Raw genomic sequence first — 23,340 nt, forward strand, 5'->3', positions numbered from 1 at the left:
ATTGAAATCAAATTTTGATACATTTGTTTGAATCGAATTTTGAATGTTTATATAACTTTCAAATTTGAAATAGTATTTCTAGTCTAATACTGTGTTTTATAAACGTAATATTCGAGTTTGAATGTCACATTCTAATTCAAATGTCACATTCGAATTTTAAATAGTATTTCTAGTCTACAACTGTGTTGTATAAATGAAATATTCAAATTCGAATGTCACACTTGAAATTTGAATGTAGCATTTGAATTTGAAATAGCATTTCTAATCTACAACTGTGTTTTATAAATACAAACAAAATAAGTATTGTCTGGCAACAAAGTATCAGTTCCGTAAAGCTCAAAAGCAAAGTAAAAAAAAGTCAACAGATACTAAACCTGCCAACACAGCCTACTTTCAAAGTCGGGTTTAAGGGTATACAACCACTTAAACTCCAGGTTACGATAGTTCCTTATGTGCTCACATACCACTCACTGCACATCTGCTCGCTATTCACTGCCCAATGCTCTCCAGTTCCGGCAAACCCAGGTTGCTAACTTGTGGCAAGATCCTCCGGAGACCGAACTAGAAGCCAGAACACGTATCACCGCACTCCTCCTAATGTGGTCAATCAACAGGCTGATTCAAGCCTGTGCATAGGACTGGTGGAGGCCGACTATAGGATCCTACATCCAGGCAATCCAGGTGGTAAAAAAAGTGCAGGCAAATGTATAATGAAATCTGTTATTATATTTAGGGTGCAACGGAATCCCCAATGGACGTTCCTAAGGTGCAAGAGATTCCTCGTAGTCCCCAAGTAAAGGAACTCCATGGTGTGAAGTTAAAAACAGTCTTTATTCCAAACATTTAAAAAGTGGATACAGGATAATGACTGGTCTTATATGTTTCGGCTGACTGCCTTTATCATAGACTTCACTAGCAAACATCAATAAGCATATAAAAAGCACTCATTTGAATTCTATTGGATAGTGTCAATTACACACCTGCTATACCTGTTAGCATATAACTCTCATTTAAAGTAGTGGATAAGTACAAAGGTAAACACTACTAATACATTAAATATTCTCATGAATCAATGCATATCTAAAAAGGTGTTATTTACTGAATTAGAGGGGAAGAAAGGAAAACAGAATAAGAAACAATATATATATATATATATATATATATATATATATAAATATTTGAAATTAGAAACTTGTCTAATATATTGTGCAAGGCAAATAGCTAATACATATTAAACAACAACAATATTATGGATCTTCTCCTACTTTGCACAGAAAATGACAAAGTGATAAATAATAATAAGTGATTCATAAGTAATAATAATAATGGTGCTGCAATTACCGAATGTAAATATCATGCAACAAGATTAATTCATCACGATACAGTAAGATAAAGTGAAATAAAGCAAGAACAAAACAATTGATACAACTAATTTCCAATAATTAATTAAATCAAATTCTGAATTAAAGCCATTGGGCATTTGAGTAACCAACTTAAAAATGAAAAAAACCTCTTATCTTTACAGTGCTGAATTTGTATCACCTCCTCTATGTGAATTAGTGATTTTTTCAATAGCACACCATTTGAAATTGTTGACATTCCCACTGTATACATCAATGAAATGTCTAGACAATTCAGAACATTGTTGTTTGTTAGTAATGTAGCCAATGTGTTCACATATTTTTGTCCTGACGTCCCTTGTGGTTATACCTACATAATGCATGTTATGAGTTGTACATTCAACTAGGCATACCACAAAGGACACAGAGCAATTAATGTAGCCTTGGTTTCAAATGTTTGTCCAGACGTGCATGAATGAAAGGAACTGCCTGTTTTCAAATAATCACAGGCCTTGCACTGTGAACTGCCACACTTGTATGTACCCTTAGTAGTGAGCCAAGAACTACTTCTCGTTGAGCTGGGGAGTTGGCTTGGGGGATAGAATATTACCTAAGGTTAAATTGTGTGAGTATACACATTTGCAATCTTTGTCAACTATTCCTTTCAGAACCTTGTCTCCATAGAACAACGGGAAATACTTATTGATAATCTTACAAATGGACGAGTATTCAGTAGAATATTGGGTAATGAAAATTGATTGTCCTTTACTCTTTTGGTTCTTGTGAGGAAAAAACTTATTTGCAGTCCTGATTCTTTCTCCATATTTTGCAGATGCCACATCTGTTGACATGTTCTCAAGAAGGTGAGCTGAATAATCTCTTTCTTTTAAACGTGTTTTTATGGTGTTACTTTCTACAACATAATCTGTTTGTTTTGAGCATATTCTCTTAGCTCTGATAAATTGACTTTTAGCTATCCCCTGAAGACATGTCGTGAATGGGCACTTTTGGCATGAAGTATGGTATTACCAGATATCGATTTTCATTATAATTTAGTATGTATCTTACTACTATCAGAATCGCCTATCAATGTGATATCCAAAATTTAATAGTACTTTTTTGCCATTCTAGAGTAAACTTGACTCCATTTTCATCTTGATTCAGATATTGTACAAATCGCTCTGCCAGATTCTCGCTCTCCCCCCCCACACAAATAAAAGATCATCAATAAAATGTTTATAGAAAATAATAGAATCAGAGAATGGATTACTATTCACATAGATACAAGTTTTTTCTAACCAACCCATGAAAATATTAGTAAAGTATTTCTTGGAGTTATGTTACAATCTTGATTCAGAACATTTGAAGTTTATCCTGCTGACCACTCGCTTTCTCCTTGAACACAATTATTTTTTATTTGAGGGGTCTTACTATCTGCAGAAACAAGGAACCATGATGTGGGCTAAATTTGCCCCCTCATATGCTAATATTTTCATGAGCTGGTTAGAAAGAACTTGTGTCTATGTGGATAGTAATCTATTCTCTGATTCTATTATTTTCTATAAGTTTTTTTTTCTCCATTGACTCCTATGGGTGAATACATTATATTTTAAGTTCGGCTTTTTAAACTTGTTGGGTAAAAAACAATTTACTTTCAACTTGTAATATGAGTGCAACCCGACATGGACAAAAAGCTTACTTCTAGTTTAGTTAATGCTAGAAAAGGAGCTATAAATACTGCTCTTGTAATTTAGGCCTCTGTGTTTTTTTCAAAAGCACGTCAGGCGGCATGCTGTGATTAGCCATTGAACTAAATGTAGTGCCCTTCCGTGCTGGGTTAAGCAGCCTACAGCCATGGGAGCGCACTACATTTAGTTCAATGCCGCTATCGGGTGCGCTGAGATTACACAGCAAACCTGTGAGGCACTTTTAAGGGGGAAAAAAAATCATAAAATGCGGCGAGGAATGGAAGGTAAGTATACCTTTGGGGGGGGGGTTAAATCTTTCACATCTCTTTTGTTTATGAAAGTGTCCCTAGGATAACGTTACATAATTCTGCCCATAGTGCAGAGTTATGTAACATTATTTTTTTACTTTTACTGTCCCTTTAAGTATATTAAATATTCATATTTATAGGTATTTTATATATATAAAACATGTAAAATATTAGATATATGTAAAATATTAGTCAGTATATGTTTTAATTATTTATATGTATTGAATATGTGTGCATTTGATATGCTTAAATGTTTTTATATTGTAAAATACAACACATAAAGAACATCTTTACACTGTATGAGTAAGAGTGAGATACAACTTTAATTATTGCCACATATGAAAAGCCAAAAGGGTGCAATGTATGAAATGAGTTCTACAATTTAATTTCACATAATATTACATTTGTTCTAGTTTGAGATCTATAATAGCCTTATTAGTTTATTAATAATAAATGGATTAATCAAATTTAGAATTATTCTGCAAGGTGAAGGTTTATCCATTACCAACAGACATAATATTAAAGCATACGTAGCCTGTATATTATTTCCGTATTTGGCAAAATACTGTTTTGTTGTCTTATTTTCTGTTCTTTATTTCTTGGTTTTAGTATGGAGATTTTTATATCATTCTGCATGTTCCTTATAATATGCTAGTGGGTTTTTTTTTAAATTGTTTCAGATGATATGATCTAAAATGACCCTCCAGCACTATGAAATCCCTTGCCAGATTCTTGAAACGCTAATTTTGCTATATTTCTCTAAGGAGCATTCTATGCATTTCTGGATGTGAAGGAGAAACAAGCCAAGTGCTATATAGCACTGCATGACTTTAAAGTTTTTTTTACATTTACACATAGTGCTTTGTATTTTATATTACTTGAGACACGATTTTTCCTTCAAGTTTTATTACATTTAAGCTTTGCACATTATATTTTGTATTTTAATGCATTTATAATCCGTCTATAGCATTTTATTTAGGATTTACACATTCTGATTATGCTTTGAAAGTTTCTGTGTAACTTTAACAAATTAGGACTTTACTTTGTATATTTCTGTGTATGTTTTACAAATTACTTTGCACTTTGTATTTGTTCTATGATAAGTATGCCTGAAAGTTTCAGAAAGTGAGAGGGACAACAGAGTTCCCTGGGCTGAACAGATTACTTTTTATGGTGTGTATGAATTTCTCTCACAACTCATGATATTATCTAAGCATATTACACCAAAAGTTCTCACTGATTTATTTTGCCAGCTGCATGCAGGTTTTGTCCATTTTTTTAGAGAAGTCACTAAGTACAGTTTGTGTGAGGTCTGCACTATTGTTTTTAGTCAAGCTGTAGTGTTTTTGTTCATAGGGCATTATATGTGGAATATCAGGTTGATGATTTGGAGTCATTGAAGGTGTTATGTGATATTGATAATGTTGTAGGTAATGTGAAATGTCAGTTGATGGTTCCCACATTTTCATCTGAACCAAAACTGATAATAAAAAAAAAGGGTTGCATCTGTAATTTTATGATCACCAAAATGTTGCTGCAGCAGAGGTAACAATGATGCTGATGACATTGCTGCCTAAAATGAAAATGTAGTGGTCTTGATAAATGGCAGAAATGGCAAAAACACGTTGCTTTGGTAATTCCTAGACGTGCTCAGGTGAAAAATTAATTTCATCTGAAAGATTTGTTACCGATTTTTTAAAACGTTCAGATCAGCTGAATTTTGTCCATGCAGGCATTTGGTTCTGATGAATATTGGATTTGAATTTGTTAGCGTTATTTCCAATGGGACAGCTAATACAGACAATTAATATTAACAAAAATCTTACATTAAAGGATTGATTTGATCAAATAAAACCACTTATTTTTCAATGTTAAAAGAACATACAACTCCTGTATGACAAAAATCCAGCAGCTGTCCCTAACATCAGTCGTTAATACTATGGCAGGATAGTACAGGGGACGATGGACAAATGAATGGTTATACCCCCTGTACATCATTACAAACAAAGGAGCTTATTAAGCAAAAAATACAACTTTTTACTCCATTCCTGAACATTTTTTTGGTAGTAAAGGGAATGAACAAAGAAATTAATTGATTTTGTCAAGCAATCATTATTTTTTTGTCCCTTTTGTCCAATATTGTATTTGGCTGTTTGTAAACCAAACAACTCGACGAATCAGCAAAATTCAGGAGAGTTTGCATTTGTACGAAGCCTAAATTCACATTTCTAATTAAACCTTTTACTAAAACTAATGTAAATAAATCCCAACCCTAGTTTTAACCCTGTATCAAACCCTAAAACGAATCCCATTGGGCCTATAATGTTTATTTCTGAGATTTGCACTACAGCATTATCGTGTACAACATTACTGAGGCAAGAAATCTGTGGGATCTATTAATTGGTTAATGATATGTTTGATAATGTTACATACATAGTTTATCAATAATAGACCAGTAAGACGTGTGGTTTATCAATTATAGCCCAGTTTATATTTACCAACCTGAACAATAAGAGCCAGATTACTCACTAACAATTACGCATGAGTGATATCGGGTCTATCACTGTTGTTAGCACGGATCGGATGCAGTGCTTTCAAGTTGAAAGTAAATGCGATCCCTTGAGCACAATTTAATTTAAGGTGCGTCGGGATAGCACTACCTCAGAGCTCTGTCTCACAAAACAAAAAAGTTCCACAAACACATCAAAAATACATTTAAAAGTATAGTTAAACTCATAGTCACACTATTTAATAAAAAATATTTTTTTTAAAAAATTGCACAAAAAGTTATAAGGGCTCAGGCTGCAAAGGGCTTTAGAGATACATACATATACATGTACACATATATAGATATATATATACAGTATATATATAAATAAGTGCATAGGAGCCCTTTGCAGTCAAGTAGATGAAAGCATATTTATGAAATATTCATATTTAGTAAAGGTTTTAACTAGGCATTTACTGTAAATATTTCACATTACAATATTCTAGACATGTGCGTTTCGATTCGTTCCGAATCGAAATTCGGCCGAATTTGTTAAATTCGGATATTCGGATCGATTCGAATTTCCGAATTACGGTAGTATTCCCGAATCTACCGAATAAATCCGAATTAGTTCGGATTTATTCGTTACATTCGGATGGCCATGGATTACACTAGTATTGTACAGTATATTAGGTTATATCACTCTGGTATGGGTTACACCTAATATACAGTGCATAATACTAGTCTAATACACAGCACATCCCACCTAACACATACCGAATTTCCGAATCGAACTGAACCGAATCCAGCCGAATTTATTTGAATCCGAATGAATCCGAAACAAATCCAAAACGAATTCATTCAAATTTTTCCGAATTTGAATCGATCCGAACCAAAATTCGAAAACATCTGAATCGATCTGAACCGAACCGAAACAAATTTTTCAGCCATGCACAAGTCTACAATATTCTGCACACAGCAGAATATGTTCTATGTATTTATAAATCGATATTCCTATATTTATCTGTATATATCTATCCCTATATATAATAATCTATTTATATAGGTATAGATATATATTTACCAAAATACCATCAGATATATGTAGAAATATGTATTTATGAATAAATAGAACATATTCTTCTATGTGAAGAACATTTTAATGCAAAATATTCATATTTTCATGTTGGGTTGGCACACTTGAGAATATATGATCGGGTTTGCATGCGAGTAAGGTGTTCGGTGTCACGCTCGCCGCTGGAGGTTCCAGCGGCTCTTCCGGCGTGTCTGGTTGCCTGGCAACGTCTTCCTCTCTCTGAGCCATCCCCCTCTGCTGACGTCAGGACCGGCTTCTTATTCCGGTCTCTCTATCCTCCGGTGCCTGATTGTTTGTTGTATTCCTGTGGCTGTCGTGAGTACTCATTCGTTGAATTTGTTCCTGAACCTTTGCCTGAATGACTAATCTACTGCTTAACCCTCAAACTGCCTGATTACAAGTTGCCAAAATCTGCATATACGACTACTCTTCTGCTTAACCCTCAAACTGCCTGATTACAAGTTGCCAAACTCAGCATTCACCACTAGTCTATTGCTTAACCCTCAAACTGCCAGATTACAAGTTGCCAAACTCTGCATAAACAATTTCTCTACTGCTTAACCCTCAAACTGCCTGATTACAAGTTGCCAAACTCTGCATATACGATTACTCTTCTGCTTAACCCTCAAACTGCCAGATTACAAGTTGCCAAACTCTGCATTTACAACTACTCTATTGCTTAACCCTCAAACTGCCAGATTACAAGTTGCCAAACTCTGCATTTACGACTACTCTATTGCTTAACCCTCAAACTGCCAGATTACAAGTTGCCAAACTCTGCATTTACGACTACTCTATTGCTTAACCCACAAACTGCCAGATTACAAGTTGCCAAACTCTGCATTTACGACTACTCGATTGCTTAACCCACAAACTGCCAGATTACAAATTGCCAAACTCTGCTTCATTGACCACGCTGAGGTTAACCCTCAAATTGCCTGATTACAAGTTGCCTAATCCTTCCTTATTTACTGTTTGTTTATTGTACCCTATTCTGAAGTTTAACCTGCAGCAATCAAGATTTACTTTACTCTTTCCAGAGGACCCAGATCAACACTGCTCCATATCGTGAGTACCTTGTTTTTTAGAAGTTGTCGTGGGGTCACGTCACCTGGATTAAACTCAGAGTGCAAGGGTGTTATTTTAGTTCGCCCTAGCATTTGTGTCTTCTTCTGGACATTACCTAACCTGACATTAGATTTTTCCCACACTTTCTTGCTCTATTGATTTCTATGGAGGAATACGTGAACACGCACAATATGTTTTTTATTTGAAGTTCGGCTTTTTACGCACAAGAATTTTTATTTTACTTTAAACTTGCAACACGAACGCTACCCAACGCGCAAAAATTCTTACTTCTAGCAGAGTTAGCATGTGAGTGGGAGTGATAAATACTGCTCAATTCATAATCTGGTGCTAAATGTTTTCTGAGTTTTGTGGGTTTCACCATGGAAACTGTTTAGATTTTTTTGTCAATCAATAAAATAATTAACAGAACACCCAAGACAAGTGGCAGTGGTAGGTTAAAAGCATAAAATGAAGAGTTAGTTATTGCATTTAGCCAAATAGTGTTAGGCCCAGGTGTCACATTAAGGCCTTTTTATACTTGAGTCCCTAACATGCTAGTCTTTAACCAAACATACTAAAATCCAAATAGAGGGTGTCACAACCATTTACAATCTTTCCTAAACATATGCAAAACATGGAAATGGACATAATCCTCAAATCAAAGTGGTTACACATCCTATTCCATTAGCAAAACTAATGTCTCTGGGTGCTTACCTAGCACTAGCAGAAATCTGGTTTTATATCCAGTAACTAATGTATTTCACTCCAGACAAGCCTAGGTGCAAAGCTCAACAGGTGAAGATAGGCATATAAATATTAGCACCATGCACAGAACAGCTGGCACTCTCTCAGATGCACAGAGCTAGGTAAACAGAATAAAATGAAGAGTTAGCTACAGCATTTGGCTACATAAGGATAGAACCAGGTGGCTATGCATTTTTGTACCTGGAACCCAAACCTTAATCCATACATGCTACCCTTCTTTCAACTTAATATACTTATATACAATTCATTGGTAATTTGCTCCTGAAAAGGCTTTCAGCTTTCTGACCAATTAGTTTTATTAAGTGATCACAATGCAATATTGTTTTGTTTGTTAAAATGGCTGCTGCCACAAATGAGTTTTCAACCGAAAAGCTCCCGAAAAGGTTGGAGTACATTTTGTTGCACAATCAGTACAATCATTACAATGAGGTGTGATGTTTGTCTGGAGGGAGTGTTCTTGACCCAGTACTACCTCCTTGTAAGGGGACCAAGAAACCAAATGGAAAAATAAATTAATTTTATTGAAATACACAAAACAATAGGGAAATCCAGAACGTAGTTAGTACTAAGCCAGGGGTCAGAAGCCAAAGCAGGTATTCAGCTGAACCTGGTCAGGGAACACATAGAGCAGGGACAACAGGAACAGTAGCCAGAGTCAGGAACAGGGAATCAGTCAGCCAAAGCCAGGGTCAACACGGAGAATGAGAACAAAAAATAGAAGTGTATTTGGTAGATCTGAACTCACACAAGGGTGGAGACAGAATGGACAAGATGATGGTTATATAGTAAACAGGCATTACATCATCATTGTGAGACAGGAAGTTGTCAGTAGCTGCAGAGTGATGATGTTCACAAGTTTGCCCATAAGAGGGCGTGTGGAAGGAACACACACTGTCATAAACACTGCAAGAGATGCCATAAACAGGCCTGCAGTCCAAGAAACAAGGAGGGTGAGGTCGGCATTGTGCACTGTTTTGTATGGTGAACATCATGGAAGAGCAGAGGTAACCACAGTGTGCAATGCCAAAGGCATCACAAACACTGTATACAACCCTATTATTGAGAAAGCCCTGTTTCTATTTTCCTTACCATTTAATAAAAAAATAAAACTGAAGTTATCATCAATAAAAGTAAAATATACAAACTGTATATTTGATATTTAAATTCTCAGTAGACTCAGGGCTTTTATAATTACCATGCAAGAACATTGTATGACTTATTGGGTTATTTCTGCATCCTTTTCAATCCTGAAAAGGAGATACTCTTTGAATTGATATTTTTTTTATTTATTTTTTTAAATTAGATGATTATAACAGAAAATATATTTAAACAAATTGAAAACAAATGAAACACTTATATAGGAATATTGAAGACTTCTCCCAGGAATTGTCACAGTCCACACAAGAAAAAGATATAGAACCAGTGGTGATTTTACAGTGGTACAGAAAGGTGTAAAATCACCCCAGTCTTTCAGGTTGTACACCCAATGTGCTGAGAAGAGACAATAAAAACACTTCTGTTCCTACTTTCCCATTCCCCTAACCTCCCAATAAAGCCCTGGAATACCCAACTCTTTCTATGTAACTCCCACAATCTGGCCTCACACACAGTGACTCATGGAACAACTCCAACCACACGCTACCTCCCCCATCCCTATTGAAGTCTATGGCGGTTCGCCCGGTTTGCCCGTTCGCGAACATTTGTGGAAGTTCGCGTTCACCGTTCGCGAATGGAAAATTTTATGTTCGCGACATCACTAATTGCACACAAAAGTTATGAGGGCTAAAAGATATGAGGTCTCGGGTGTTAGAAAGAAAAAGCAGACGTAGGGATTTTACATTGACATACATAGAGAAACATGGATTTATATCTATAGAGATATGTTTAACTATGGAGATAATGAAAATATTTCACATTACAATCTTATGCACATTAAACAATATCTCAGAGGGATTTTCAAAGAGATATTTGTATATAGATCTCGAGATATCTAGAAAAATATATATTCATATACATATATTCTATAAATAGATATATCTGTCAAAAAATCATCACATATATTGAGAAATATTTATTTAGAATTAAATAGAACATATTATGTTACGAAAACTTTCTCGCAGAATGAAATATTTGCATTTTCATGTACACATTTTGAAGAGAAAACGTCATGGGCTTTGCGCAACAGATTAGGGTTATAGGGGCCTGCTCTGAGACTGCAGACATCAATCCACCCGATTCTATATGATCGGGCTGATTGACACCCCCTGCTAGCTAATCTGCAGGGGGCGGCATTGCACAAGCAGTTCACAAGAACTGCTTGTGCAATGATAAATGCCGACAGCATATGCTGTTGGCATTTATCGATGTGTGGCGGACATGATATGCTACATCGTATCATGTCCGTCCACACTTTAATAAATCGGCCCTTAGTGGGTTTTTTTTTATATTTGTCTTCTTCATTAATTTCTATGGGGGAACACATGAATGCGCATGTGATTTGGCTGTTTGGATTACCCCACTTAATAACAACTTGTAATAGTTGCGCAACCCCAAATGCGGAAAAAGCCATAACCTGCGTGATGTTTTTGCAACTGACTTCACTGCACGACTTGTAATCTTGTCCTAGGTGTTTACACATTATGGGGCCTATCTATCAAGCTCTGAATGGAGCTTGATGCCCTGTGTTTCTGGCGAACCTGCAGGCTCGCCAGAAACAGCAGTTAAGAAGCAGCGGTCTAAAGACCGCTGCTCCATAACCCTGTCCGTCTGCTCTGATGAGGCGGACAGGAGTCGCCGGAATTCAACCCGATTGAATACGATCGGGTTGATTGACACCCCCTGCTGGTGGGAGTCTGCAGGGGGCGGCGTTGTACCAGCAGCTCACAAGAGCTGCTGGTGCAATGCTGAATACGGAGAGAGTATAGCTCTCTGCATTCAGCGATGTCTGTTGGACCTGATCCGCACTGTCGGATCAGGTCCAACAGACATTTCATAAATAGGCCTCTATGTATGCACTTTTAGTTAATTAGCAACAAACTCCCTATGCAGATATTTGTAGGTATATGTCACACTTGTGAGTACATATACTGAATATGTTTACAAACTGACTGTACTTGGTCATGTGGCGCCCATGTTCTTTGCTTGCATGTTTCAGATTGAACTTTGCGGGATAAGAGCCATACTCCACCACAGTGAGCTGCCTGGGCCCTTGTTCACTATTTCATACTGGACTGTCTGAGAAGATCTCTCATCTCAATATTTATGTTTGTATATGCTTTGTTAATGTTCTACATTTATGTGTTCACTAGATTACATACTAGTTTCTGCACTTTAATATTGATACCTCTTTTTTATGTTGCCCCCTATATTTTGGCTTTATAGCCTTTTTGTATGCAAAAATGTATGCTTTTCACAAATAATAATTTTACAAAAATTTGAATAGCTTTATATACTGATCACAAGCTGTAAAAGCAAGAGAGCCATTTGCTTAATAATGCTTATATCTAGTATAAGCTAATGTAACTAGTGAAAATGAAATACTTACTGAATGGATGGAAGTCTGTAGTGGTAAAGATTTCCTGTTCATTTCGGTACAACACATAGGTCATTTTATTGGTATTGGTCGAATCTGGCGGGTGCCACATAAGTCTGATAGCAGTGCTATTAACAACATGTCCAATAGGTGGTGGCTGTTGGAAGGGAGCTACAACGAACAATATTAAAGTAAATATTCTGTTCAGTAAAACACAGAGATGCTCAGACTAATACACAGAAAGAAAACTGTATTAATTATCATATTGTTTGTTTTATTATTGTTTCTTGAAAAAAAAAAAAACAGTTTACCTTAAAAAAGGAAAGTAATTAAAAAGGGTACTCAGTTGTTAGAATGAATGCATGAAATGCTATACTAAAAGCATGCATTAAATGTTGACAATATTTCATTCACTTTGGAACGTTTCTCTGCAGTTCATTGTGGAACTTTGGTTTAATCATTCTGACCTCATTTTGAAGCTGTAACTTTGCGGTGAATTCTCTTTCAATATACACCACTCTTACTAATGGAAGGTGAAATGCATATGTCGGCCATTTTTCACTGTTGGTTATCTCCAATGTTGTAATTTCCGTCCTTTTTATATTTTTCTTTCCTTTTTATTGTATCTTTGAAATATTGGCCACCTTTATCCGCAAAACCTTCTGAACTCAATTTAATTTGAATTTTGAATTTTTTCTCATTTGTTCACCTAATATGATGACCATATTTCCCCAAAGTCTAATTAACTTTACATATGAATAAATAGGAAAATCTGTTCTCTGAAATGTCTTTAAAAAATAAAAACTGTAATACATTTCTTAAAGGATCACTAACTACAGTAGAATTAAATAACTGACAAATACTCAAAAAAAAGACAATGGGGCCTATTTAAGAACGTGCGAGCGGACGTGATCTGAAATTTCAGATTATGTCCGCTGCACATCGATAAATTCTGACAGCATATGCTCTTGGCATTTATCATTGCACCAGCAGTTCTGGTCACTAGCAGGGGGTGTCAATTAACCCGATCGTATTGGAGCGGGTTGATTTCCGGCGATGTCTGTCCGCCACCTCAGAGCAGGTAGACAGGTTATGGAGCAGCGGTCTTTAGACCGCTGCTTCATAACTTGTGTTTCTGGTGAGCCTGAAGGTTTGCCAGAAACACGGGGCATCAAGCTCCATTCGGTACAATAGTACTTACTTTGAATTCGAATAAGCAGTAGGATATTTTATAATTTCAAAGTTAATCCAATTTTCCCTCCCCCTGTATCATGTGACAGCCATCAGCCAATCACAAATTGCATATATGTATATAATGTGCACTTTTGCACATTCTCAGTATTATTATTACTATTATACTTTATTAATCAGTAGCAGCTAGAGCCTTAGAAAGTGTGCATTGAAAAAAAATTGTACACATTTTGATAATGGAAATATATTGGAAAGTTGTTGTTTTTGAATCATGAAACTTTAATTTTGACTTTAGTCACCCTTTATTATTTCTATTTATCTTTCACAATGATCTAAATTTTGTCTAATTTAAGTACTTGTGGAGAACAGAGGCAAAATTAGCATATAATACACAGAATTAATCTCTTTTTTTATGATTCTATCACAAAATAACATTATAATCCATATCATCCCTTTCTTGCCCTCTGAACATGTAACTCCAATGATCCCTTTGCAGCAGTAAACACTTTATAACATAAAATTCCCAAAACATCACCCCTAAAATGTATCTCCTTATGCATTTCCCATTGTAACCCCATAAACTCCAACAATTCTGCATGATACCATATTGGAATATACGACAACCCACACCTAAACAGACAAAACATTTAAAAAAAATGATTACAATGTAAAATTAAATATATATGCCCAGAAACTCTTTCATTACATAGCTAAACAAATAATTCTCTATGGTTTGGTCTGCTGCTACCTTCTATTTATGTGAGTGTAATTAAGCAGGTTATGACTGTGAGCATGCAAACTGAAAATCTAGATTGAGTAACCTTTTTGCTGAAATTGGGGTTTAAGATTTGGGTTGGGAGGATTATGTGGGGGGTGCAACAGAGGGAGGTTATGATGGAGGAATGATTAGGGCATTACATTTTCTTGGCAGTTACTGTGGGTTTATTTACAATGATTTATGTTTTATCTGTGTTATAATTTAAGAAAATGTTTCTTCCTCCTCTATCCATTTTGTCTGCACACTGAAAACTTTATTGATTCTTGACATAGTTTGCAATATGCAAAAGGCTCAATGTACCAAGCAGTCAATGGGGGATATTTATCAAAGTGTCAAATATGTTGCATTCGCGGGTGTCAATACGCTCACCAAACATCTCCAAACATAGCGACCGCGGATCTGAATACTACTTCCTTATTTAACAAAAAAGCCATCAAAAACGTGCGCGTCAAGTACGGTACGAAGAGCATGGGACTGGTGTTCACCAACAGTCATCAATGTCGCGGCTAATCAGATTTTTCCCAACTTTATTTATATCATTTCATTACTGTTCACGAACAAGCACATTTCTCTTTAGCACATTATTGTATATAGTGTAAATGTATTCTTTTTCTGAGCAGGACTAATTGCAAAAATAGCAAGTAGAGACATATTTGGTGCAAATATATGGATAGTGAATTATTCTAATTCTTTTTAATATTGTACATACATATTTTAGTATGTATACACACACACACACACACACACACACACACACACACACACACACATATATATATATATATATATATATATGTGTGCGTGTGTGTGTGTGATGTCCGAAATCTTTTGCAAACATATTTACATGTCCCAAAGTTTCTTTTTTGTTCTAAACAATGTTGTCTGTCATATATCTGTGTTTATTTATACCACTATATGCATATATTATAAATGTATTATTAGTCTGAGCAGGAATAATTGTGAATATAACATGTTATCAGAGTATTATATGTATTTATTTGCAATCAATGGATATTTTAAAAGGATAGGAAAGTAAAAATTTAAGTTGCACTAGTGGGAGCTAGCTGCTAATTGGTGCCTGCACACATTTGTCTCTTTTGATTGGCTAAATAGATGTGTTCAGCTAGATGCCAGTAGTGCAATGCTGTTCCTTCAGCAAAGGATAACAAGGGAATGAAGCAAATTTGATAATAGAAGTAAATTGGAAATTTGTTTAAAATTGTATTTTCTATCCAAATCATTAAAGAATATTTCGGGGTTTCCAGTCTCTTTAAGAGCTGGGCCAGGTTTCTCTCTGCACCTGTCTAACCCCTCCTGATTGCAATCTATTTTTAAAAAACACCCCTTCACAGGTGTTATAAAATGGGCTGGCATATAAAATGACATTCCTTACTGAAAAAGAAATTCAAGATAAGGAAGAAATATGAAATACACTGAAAATAGCAATAACAGTAAAGAGGTGATTTTAATTTCTGCTGTATCTGATTCATGACAGTTTAATGTTATGTGGGCTATCCCTTTTAGCTATCAGCTTAAGATTCTATTGAATCAAACATCAATTCAAATTCAAATCCTAATGTCAGCATCAATGTTTATCTTTAATACTAATTTCACATATACATACTTTCAAAGTATAATACACAATGTAACAAATGGCACTTACAAGTTCTGGTGAGTGATCAATGACACAAGTATTGAGCAATTTGATTCGTTAGTGATAGTTTATAATGTGTATTTGAATCAGATTAGGTGATATCATAAATCATGTGATTATGCATATTCCAATCAAAAGTGTTGGAAAAATTCACTAGTGTGTGGGTTATTTAGGAGTTTGCGTCATAATTGGTGCGAAAACTGTTGAGTCAAATATTGCGCAAAGTGGAGAGTGGGACTTGTATTACATGGCTTAAACATGGTGCACATAGATTTTTCCAACAAATAAAAAGGAAGTTATGTTGTGTATTTATTTCATTTTTATCTCTATATTTATTAGTGCGACAAGTTTGGAGCAAAACTTTGCACCAAATATGTAGAAATAATATTGTCTTCTTGCTTTGTAATGAGAGACAAAGTTGTAACATAATCCATAAGTAGTAATGTATTTTTCATTTTTATCCCTATATCTAGTAGAGCACCAAATGTGAAGCAATAATATTGTTTGATTTAGAGAGGGTATACAATGGTAAGAAAGTTTCTAATTTACTTTTATTATGTAATATACTTCATTCTCTTGCAGTATCGAACATAAGCTTTCTGTGTTTTCCGACTCCCATTAAGTTCTATGGCATCCACGACCTGATTTAATTGAAAACCAGGTATGCTGAGTCGGAAAAGACATGAGTGTAACTGTAGATTTTTTTATAACTTTGTGAGAGCTTCAAATAGTGTCGAATAGGAGGGTGAATTAACACAATTCCGCTCGAATTCCACGGGTTTTTAACTCGCATCGATGTGCGTCAGATTGAGATCGCAGGTTCATATGTTACATCACAAATATCAACATTTGCTGATGTTGACGCTTTGGGCTCCATGTACGAAGCAGCGAAAGCTGCTCCGGAGCCTTTGCGGGGCAGGTTCACATATGCGAGCCTGCTTCCCGCAATGTAAGAAGCAGCGGTCATTAGACCGCTGCTTCCTACACCCTACGCCACCTCTTAGGTGGCGAAGCAAAATCACCAAGAGCACGCTCGCTCTCGGTGATTGACAGCTCCTTCAGTCACGTGATTGGTCACGCGATTCAAGGGGCGGGCATTACACACTCTGATGAGTGTGTAATGATACATATGAGCAAGCGGATCAATAGATCCACTGCCCGTGTGTAGCGAAGGCGGGAGGACAGCTTCGCGAGTTAAGAAGCTGTCCGCCCGCCATTTAGTACATGGCGCCCTTTGATAACTAGTTCACACAGTTGAGTAGTTAAACAGTTGAGTTCAGCTGATTTTCTTCATTACAAATTCATCTTGAACTCCTACTACTCTGCCCTTAATCTCCACAAGCAACACTACTTCTCTACTCTTATCTCTAATCTTTCTTCAAACCCAAAACGTCTGTTCTCCACTTTCAATACTCTCCTCCGCCCTCCCCCACTTCCTAATACAACTTCTCTGTCAGCTCAAGACTTTGCCAGTCACTTCATTAACAAAATTGATTCCATCAGACATGAAATCAGCTCTCAACACAATTCCATTCTCTCCCCCCCTTCAAATACTCTCACTCAACCTCAACCCTCATAACCTGAAACTTAGTTCATTCTCCCCTGTTACTGAGGATGAAGTTTCAGCACTTATACTGCGCTCTCACCTCACTACCTGTCCCCTTGACCCTATCCCCTCACAGCTGCTCCCCTCTCTCTCTGCTACCCTTACCCCTATACTAACACACATTTTCAACCTCTCCCTCAGCACTGGTACATTTCCCTCATCAATGAAACATGCACTGGTCACACCTATCCTCAAAAAACCTTCCCTTGATCCTACCTCCCCATCCAACTACCGCCCTATTTCCCTCCTCCCTCTTGCTTCAAAGCTTCTCGAAAAACTAGTATATGCACGCCTATCCCATTTCCTTACATTAAACTCCCTTCTTGACCCGTTGCAATCTGGATTTCGTCCCTATCACTCCACAGAGACAGCTATTGTTAAGGTCACCAACGACCTACTTACAGCTAAATCAAAAGGCCACTTCTCTCTGCTTATCCTCCTTGATCTGTCCGCAGCCTTTGACACTGTCGACCACCCTATTTTGCTCCAAACCCTCTAATCCTTCGGCATCTGTGACACAGCCCTTTCGTGGCTCTCTTCCTACCTGTCAAACCGTACCTTCAATGTAGCCTTCTCTGGGGCCTCCTCTGCCCCGTCACCACTTTCTGTCAGAGTACCGCAAGGCTCTGTCCTCAGTCCCCTTCTCTTCTCAATCTATACGTCATCACTAGGTTCCCTTATTAAGTCCCACGGTTTCCAATATCATTTGTATGCCGATGACACCAAAATCTACTTCTCTGCACCAGAACTATCTCCTTCCTTGCTAACCCGTGTCACTAACTGTCTTTCTCACATCTCTTCCTGGATGTCCTCTCACTACCTCAAGCTAAATCTCTCCAAAACTGAGCTCCTCATTTTCCCCCCTTCTTCCAAAATCTCCACCCCCAATATCTCTATAACTGTCGACAACTCCATCATTACCCCTACCCCGCATGCCCGATGTCTCAGGGTCACATTTGACTCAGATCTTTCCTTCACTCCTCACATTCAGTCCTTGGCTACAGCCTGCCGCTTCCACCTTAAAAACATCTCTAAAATTAGACACTTCCTTACACAAGACACAACTAAGATTTTAATCCACTCTCTCATTCTTTCCCGCCTTGATTACTGCAACTCTGTCCTCTCTGGTCTCCCCACCTGCCGTCTAGCTCCTTTACAATCCATAATGAACGCCTCTGCCAGACTCATCTTCCTTACATGTCACTCTTCATCTGCTGCGCCTCTCTGCCAATCCCTTCACTGGCTTCCTCTTGCCTCTAGGATCAAACACAAAACTCTCACTCTTACATACAAAGCCCTCAACAGCACTGCTCCCCCCTACATCTCAGACCTTGTCTCCAGATACTCTCCCTCCCGTCCCCTTCGCTCTGCTCATGATCTCCTACTCTCCTCCTCTCTTGTCACCTCATCACACTCCCGTTTACAGGACTTCTCCAGACTGGCTCCCATCTTGTGGAACTCTCTGCCTCGCTCCACAAGACTCTCTTCTAGTTTTAATAGCTTCAAGTGCTCCCTAAAGACTCTACTGTTCAGGGACGCATACAACCTACGCTAACCTTTCCTAATACCAGTTCCTCTCCTCCACTGCAATCCCCTGAACCCTCTTAGCATGTAAGCCTAAAAGTCCAGCTGTTTGTAGATCACCTTCTTAAGAGCTGACTACAACAGTGCAACTCTTGGCAGGGCCCTCTACCCTATAATTGTTTTGTTGTACTCCCCCTTTGTTTATAGCACTAGGGAATCTGTTGGCACTCTACAAATAACCGATAATAATAATAACTACGGCGGATTGATCTCACAACAATTATGATGCGGAATTCAAGCATATTTTCAGTTGACGCTTTGATAAATATCCCCCAATGTGTCTTTGGAGGACTTGCAGGGCAGGTTTGGTTATGCGAGCCAGCCACTGCTTCTTACCCACTCTGCCACCTTTGTTTAGGTAATTGACAGGCCCTGCTCTCACATTATTAAAATGGTACATCTAAAAATCAGAGAGAAGGTAGAGAGATGATAAGAATCCTTCAAGTGTATTAAAGCTGAGGATAAAAGATTTTTTTCACAAAAAAGGTCAACACTAGAACAACAGGTTTGGGTAGTAGGTTAAGGGGTAATCATTAGAACATTTGTTAACTGAAAGGATGGCTGATGCATGGAATATACTTCCAGTATAGGAAGTGAATTCAAAATTGAATGGGATATGCTCAAAGCAAATTCTAAGAAATAAATAAGCTTGTAGAAAATGTCTGCAGATTTTGTGGGTTTTATGTGCTTCCAAAAAAATATTTCTATATATGTTATACATTCACTTACTTTTGCTGCATCCATATGGGTTCTGTTCTTCCAGACTGCTAGCATCTTCAGTACAATCAGCACACTTGTAACCTTGTACAAATTCTTTACAAAAACATTGGCCAGTTAGAGAATGGCACGTTCCATTAGTTGAGCCGGCTGGATTGCAATTACATGGTTGGCAACTACAGAGATAAAGGTATACTAGATTATATTTTATAGCAATATATGTGCAATATTTCTTTGTATAATCAGAAACAAAAGAAAATTGTGACAACTATATTATGCATGTAAGCAACATAGTTCTGAATACAATTTGTGTTATTTGCATTTATATTTAGGGAATTCAGCATTAAAACAAGCATAGATAGAAATATACTGTCCTATAATGTAAATAAGTGTACAATAATGTATTTTCTGAATAACTATTGTTCTTATTTGTAGACATTCCATTTAAATTTGCATCATGGAATTTGTAAATGTTGTCCATATGAGCTATCAGATATTTATGTTATTGACCTGCTCTGGCATTTTAAGAGGCTTATATTTAAATAACTTTATTACTAGATGGCAATACAGCTGTACTAATATGTACAATTTGAAAGCATACATTTTGATGGTATTAAGGTAAAATGTGAAAAAGGGTATATTTTTGTGGTAGTTTGTAAATATTTGATATAATTGCTTTCAATAGTAATTATTTAAAAGTCCCTATTAAGGGTCAGATTAAAAGTGGAGCGCAAAATATCACTTCCACTAATGGGGATATTTGCGCTACACTTTGTAATACCAGCACACGGGAGTGCGCTTCCATAGGCTCCAATGGACGCCTCTTTTTCATGCAGTCAGACACAGCAGGAGAACTAGCGCAATGAAGGGGGTATGTCGCGCAGCTATGAGCAGCAAAATGTAAATATATATGTATATTATTATATACATACAGGGAGTGCAGAATTATTAGGCAAGTTGTATTTTTGAGGATTAATTTTATAATTGAACATCAACCATGTTCTCAATGAACCCAAAAAACTCATTAATATCAAAGCTAAATAGTTTTGGAAGTAGTTTTTAGTTTGTTTTTAGTTATAGCTATTTTAGGGGGATATCTGTGTGTGCAGGTGACTATTACTGTGCATAATTATTAGGCAACTTAACAAAAAACAAATATATACCCATTTCAATTATTTATTTTTACCAGTGAAACCAATATAACATCTCAACATTCACAAATGTACATTTCTGACATTCAAAAACAAAACAAAAACAAATCAGTGACCAATATAGCCACCTTTCTTTGCAAGGACACTCAAAAGCCTGCCATCCATGGATTCTGTCAGTGTTTTGATCTGTTCACCATCAACATTGCGTGCAGCAGCAACCACAGCCTCCCAGACAATGTTCAGAGAGGTGTACTGTTTTCCCTCCTTGTAAATCTCACATTTGATGATGGACCACAGGTTCTCAATGGGGTTCAGATCAGGTGAACAAGGAGGCCATGTCATTAGATTTTCTTCTTTTATACCCTTTCTTGCCAGCCACGCTGTGGAGTACTTGGACGCGTGTGATGGAGCATTGTCCTGCATGAAAATCATGTTTTTCTTGAAGGATGCAGACTTCTTCCTGTACCACTGCTTGAAGAAGGTGTCTTCCAGAAACTGGCAGTAGGACTGGGAATTGAGCTTGACTCCATCCTCAACCCGAAAAGGCCCCACAAGCTCATCTTTGATGATACCAGCCCAAACCAGTACTCCACCTCCACCTTGCTGGCGTCTGAGTCGGACTGGAGCTCTCTGCCCTTTACCAATCCAGCCACGGGCCCATCCATCTGGCCCATCAAGACTCACTCTCATTTCATCAGTCCATAAAACCTTAGAAAAATCAGTCTTGAGATATTTCTTGGCCCAGTCTTGACGTTTCAGCTTGTGTGTCTTGTTCAGTGGTGGTCGTCTTTCAGCCTTTCTTACCTTGGCCATGTCTCTGAGTATTGCACACCTTGTGCTTTTGGGCACTCCAGTGATGTTGCAGCTCTGAAATATGGCCAAACTGGTGGCAAGTGGCATCTTGGCAGCTGCACGCTTGACTTTTCTCAGTTTATGGGCAGTTATTTTGCACCTTGGTTTTTCCACACGCTTCTTGCGACCCTGTTGACTATTTTGAATGAAGCGCTTGATTGTTCGATGATCACGCTTCAGAAGCTTTGCAATTTTAAGAGTGCTGCATCCCTCTGCAAGATATCTCACTATTTTTGACTTTTCTGAGCCTGTCAAGTCCTTCTTTTGACCCAATTTGCCAAAGGAAAGGAAGTTGCCTAATAATTATTCACACCTGATATAGGGTGTTGATGTCATTAGACCACAGCCCTTCTCATTACAGAGATGCACATCACCTAATATGCTTAATTGGTAGTAGGCTTTCGAGCCTATACAGCTTGGAGTAAGACAACATGCATAAAGAGGATGATGTGGTCAAAATACTCATTTGCCTAATAATTCTGCACTCCCTGTATATATTTATGTGTTACTATGTGTATATACACATATTAATATATAAATATATATGTATATAAGCATATTATTTTAATAAAATTAAAGATGCTACTTTTTAAAATTTTTATTAAAGGCACACTATTCCTAATTTTGGGGGCAATTGGGTGACATTTATAAAATTAACCAGAGATCTGATCTTTAGTTAATTTTATGATTACTAATTGCTACCGCGAGCTCAAGGTAGCAATAACCAACCACTTGTAATGTCTGGTTAGTAATCGCGTGCCTGTGCAGGGCGAATTTGCAAGTTTACGGGTGGATGATAAATTACTGCTCCACCTATTATCTAGCCCTAAATATTTTATTCTTAGTTTCTCATAATGAAATTGGCATCTGCATCAATTCCCTAGAGATTACTGTGATAAGACTTTGGATTCTGTACTCGTACCTTTTGGTCTCCTTTTTTGGTATTCCAGTCCATTAGAAGTGCCATCAATTGAATTAGATAAAACATTTAAATGTATAACACAGTATTACTGGAAATTCTTTTTTTGTGTATTTTATTTGAAGCTCATATTTGGTAAACAGATGAAGAATAGAGAAGTATGCTTTTCTCAAGCTTTTTTGCACCGTGCAATGGTATTCACAGATTTTCACAGAAATAATATGTTTGAAGATAATACGAAAATAATATGTTGGCTATTTGACTCTGTCAGTGATTACTGCCTAATATATCCGAATGCAGGTTTTTTTTCCATTAAACCGATAACATCAGCTTGTGACAAGTGCAATTAATAATTTCATATAATTTTGCTTAATTTATAATTAACATTTTAAAAAATGTCCAAACACTTATCATGATATAATAATGTTCTGAGTGATTATCATATTTTAGCTGTGTACATGTTTCATAGCTAAAAATGTGACAAGCTAAATTTAAAGTTTTTCAATAATCCAGGAAAATTGTAATTTTATTAACGAGAGAAATTGACAGAAAAGCAAAAACAGCTAAGATATGCCACTCAAAACAGGGTTAAAATGCCAAGGT

At 36.8% G+C, this 23,340-nt stretch overlaps 1 protein-coding gene across 1 annotated transcript in view; it reads right to left on the bottom strand.

Annotated features, from left to right (window-relative positions):
- The window catches only part of USH2A (usherin), a 2,188,359-nt gene that overhangs the window by 1,739,944 nt on the left and 425,075 nt on the right, over positions 1-23,340 (bottom strand). Inside the window, exons 14-15 of the mRNA XM_053712759.1 lie at positions 19,828-19,991; positions 12,298-12,456 (exon numbers count right to left, since the gene is read on the bottom strand). Of these exons, the coding sequence (XP_053568734.1) occupies positions 12,298-12,456; positions 19,828-19,991 (323 nt within the window). The remainder of the gene's footprint in view (positions 1-12,297; positions 12,457-19,827; positions 19,992-23,340) is intronic.

The sequence above is a fragment of the Bombina bombina genome, chromosome 4 (genome assembly GCF_027579735.1).
Source record: "Bombina bombina isolate aBomBom1 chromosome 4, aBomBom1.pri, whole genome shotgun sequence".
NCBI lineage: Eukaryota > Metazoa > Chordata > Amphibia > Anura > Bombinatoridae > Bombina > Bombina bombina.